The sequence below is a fragment of the Gavialis gangeticus genome, unplaced genomic scaffold (genome assembly GCF_001723915.1).
Source record: "Gavialis gangeticus isolate Ggan-Ray unplaced genomic scaffold, GavGan_comp1, whole genome shotgun sequence".
NCBI lineage: Eukaryota > Metazoa > Chordata > Crocodylia > Gavialidae > Gavialis > Gavialis gangeticus.
In genome coordinates, this window is record NW_017728973.1 from 3,701,011 (window position 1) to 3,704,541 (window position 3,531).

Below are 3,531 nucleotides of genomic sequence, written 5' to 3' on the forward strand. Positions count from 1 at the left end.
TTTTTTTTTTTTTTTTGCTCTTAAACTCAGCACTCAGGGCTGGTACCCTCGTCACCTCTCCCCTCAGTTGCACGGCTGATCTATGCACAGCTAAAGTCAAAGAGCCAGTTGGGGGTCAACTGGTGTATCTATTGCAATCAGTGAAGGTTGCTGATTTAAACCAGTTAAGGATCCAGCCTGGAATGTTTATTAATAACACAGAGAATCTTTGTAAATTCTTCTTCTTAAGGATTAGTTATTTTAGCCTTTGGGGTTTACATTATAAGGGAGTCTGTTTTTCAGAAGAATATAGAGAGGAAATTAATGAAATCTTGCTAAGAATGTCACTGTTTATTTGATCATATCAAGTGAGATAGACACTCATCTTGCACTTCTGCAGAAGAAAAAGGTGGTGTCTTGGTTCTATTTTTTTAGTCCCTGTGTGAGCTATATAGATTTCAGGGATTAATATTGAAGGAAATGATACCTGCCGTGTCACTGCTCCTCACCCAAAGGAAATAGCAGCAGGGGAAGTAAATGTAGGTTTGGCTTCCTAACACTGCCATTCATGCACTAGTCAGCACAGCTGTAATAGCATGAAGTAAGTAATCAATACCAGGTACAAATCTTGTGCACATATAATTCCATCCAAAACAAATAGGGAAGCAAGCACCATGTGCATGTCATAGTAAGGTCTCTAGCCTGCTCATAGGGGAGCACAACTATGCACTGACCCTTAATCAAAGCTTGTGGAATGTTTAGTTGAATTGCTGCAATTACACCAGTTGGATATTTGTTAGGATTTCTAATTGGCAATGAGGGGGACATTTACTGCAATTTTACAAGTATTTATATTTGGAAGCAATAAACTTTGATAATTCATATTTCTTGGCAAATGAAGAGAAGTACCTTAGGATGTCTCAAGGTATAAAAACTTGGAAAATGATCGACATCTGTGCCATTGTAAGGATGTGCAAATCAGAAAATGTAAGAGCAAATTTCTTTCCATGATTAAGAGACAAGTGGCAACTTTTACTGAAAGCTGGTAATCTTTATTTAAAGTGTTTTTAATTTTTTCCCTGGCCTACTCTGTGAGTGTGAAGACTCTTGGTCAAAATACCACAGAACCATTTAACAGGCTCTAATTTATCTTTCCAAATAGATCTATTAGCTACTAGCTGTCTTCAGAACAAAATTTTGGGCTTATGTCCAGAAAAAAACACATTTGGGTACGTGTTTTAAAATACCAAGGTATTTATAACAAAATTTAAAAAGCATAATGCTGTGTCTCTTTTTAAATTAAGCATTTAATTGTCCAGGTGCAAAATTAATAATAAATTGACAGCTATTTTTATAAAATACTATGTAGGCCATTTTTTAGAAGTAGAGTTTACTCTTCACTATTGTTCATTGTTATTCATACTCCTTTGTAAGGTAAACCTTGGCCCCATTAATTTGCACAAATGTACAAGACACAAGAAGGAACAGAATTACACAAGACACTTAAGCTACTCTGTAACCTAAACACAAATCTAGAGTACATAGGTTCATATATTTAATGATATTTTAGGTGCCTAACTCCCATTGATATCAGTGTGAATTAGACACCTACATATCTTTAAAAATCTGCTCCTTCATTCCTTGTTATATCAGGCCCAAAGTCTTCATTTGTCCTCTTCATTTAGGAAATGAACGATTTGAGAATCTCAGCCTCTCCTGATGTTAATATATAAATTAACGCTGCTCCAGGAATTGATCTTACTACACGTCTGAATAAAATGAGAACAGAATATGAGGCCCTTGCAGAGCAGAATCGCAAGGATGTTGAAACCTGGTTTAATGAAAAGGTAAGAATGTTTCAGTTAACAAGTTTCTGAAAGTTGATTCCCTGTTCTGAACAAAGGCTGCAAAACCTCAATCTTTTTTCACTAAACTACATTTTTTGTTATTGCAATACAGAGCAAAGAACTGAATGTTCAGATCAACTTCAGTGCTGAGGAGAGCAATACCAATAAGAGTCAGATTACTGAACTAAAACACACTTTTCAAGGTTTGGAGATAGAGCTGAAATCCCAACTTGCTCTGGTATGGGAATGTTTACCTTTTTGATTACCTTCTAAAAATCATGGGTAACATTTTCAGACGGCTAAGTCCCATTTGAAAATGAGTCTTAGGCTCTTAACTCAGGTATGTATCTTTGAAAATGTAAACTCTCAAATATTTTTGGTTAAAATTCTGTCTTCAGTAAAATCACTGGTGATTTTGTCTTTGGCTTCAATGGCGCAGGGTACCATCCTGTATGTTACATATTTGATTTAACTAATAATTGTGTGTCTGTCTGATAACTTTTCCTTGTACTTTATCTTCTCAACAACTTCTGTACTAAAAGATAAAATGCTCAATAGCTAGGGGTAACATTACAAAAGATATGAAGGACCAGATTCTAATTAAATTTGTAGGTGCCTAAACAGGATTAGGGCAGAATTTAGGTGGTAAATTATAAAAAGGAATCGTTATCAACCTTGCTCAATAGTTTCTTTGGTGCCTCCATTTTGAGCTAAAAAGATCCATAGTTATCTCAGCTTAAGGCACTGCACATGCTCAGAAGTGAGTGAGATTGATCACTTAGGTCTCTATCTCCTCCCTCAGTCTCTTACAGTACAAATCAGTGCTGGGAAGCAACCAAGCTGACCATGAGTCCCCAGTTCCTTTGGTTAGGACAGAGCATGCTGAGCATCTATTTGATGCTGACAGTATCCATAGAGCTCAACAGGAAGAGAAAGACAGTGTAAACTCCTACAAGCAGTAGAGGAACCAGCAAGAGAAAGCATGTAGATCAGTGATTCCAAAAGGTTGTGCCATGGCACAATAGTGTGCCACAAGAGTGGCAAAAGTGTGCCACATAAAACAATACTTTATTAGCATTAGATCTGGCCTGCAGAGCTCCCCATGGGTCCAGAAATTTGGTGGTGGGGGAACGATGGCAATTAACACTGCTACCTTGCTCTTGCCAATGACTATCCAAGCTCTGTGCAGAGGAATCAGGCCCCAGCCTTGCCAGCCTCGCTTTGGTGGGATCAGGCCCACAGATCAAATCTGGCCTGTGTACTGACACAAGACTGTTCATCTGGTCCCTGGGGCCAAAATGTTGAGGACCACTATGTGAGTCTTGCATGCATGCACATGAACGCACGTGCACACATGCGCACACACACACCTTTTTAGGCATAAGAGTGCAATGTGCCACCAACGTAAAACATGTGCCCCAGATATCAAATGTTTGGGAAACACTAATGTAGCCTAACTGTGACATTCTCCTGGGGGAGGAGGGGGGCAATAAATACAGCCACCCTCCCCAACTGCTAAATTCCCAAGTCCCAAGCCCCATACAACAGGTTGGGGCCAGATCACACCCTCTCCCCCCACCCCTGCGGCTGGATGAGGTCAGGCCACACCTCCTTTCCCCTGTGGAGCCAGGCTGGGACCAGCTCAAGCCCCCACCCTGCCCCCCTACCCTTCCAGTGAGTGGACGGGGCAGACGGCACGAATCAT

At 39.8% G+C, this 3,531-nt stretch overlaps 1 protein-coding gene across 1 annotated transcript in view; it reads left to right on the forward strand.

The window, feature by feature from the left end:
- The window catches only part of LOC109289261 (keratin, type I cytoskeletal 10-like), a 10,194-nt gene that overhangs the window by 3,484 nt on the left and 3,179 nt on the right, over positions 1 to 3,531 (forward strand). The window contains 2 exon segments of the mRNA XM_019505258.1: positions 1,665 to 1,826; positions 1,939 to 2,064. Of these exon segments, the coding sequence (XP_019360803.1) occupies positions 1,665 to 1,826; positions 1,939 to 2,064 (288 nt within the window).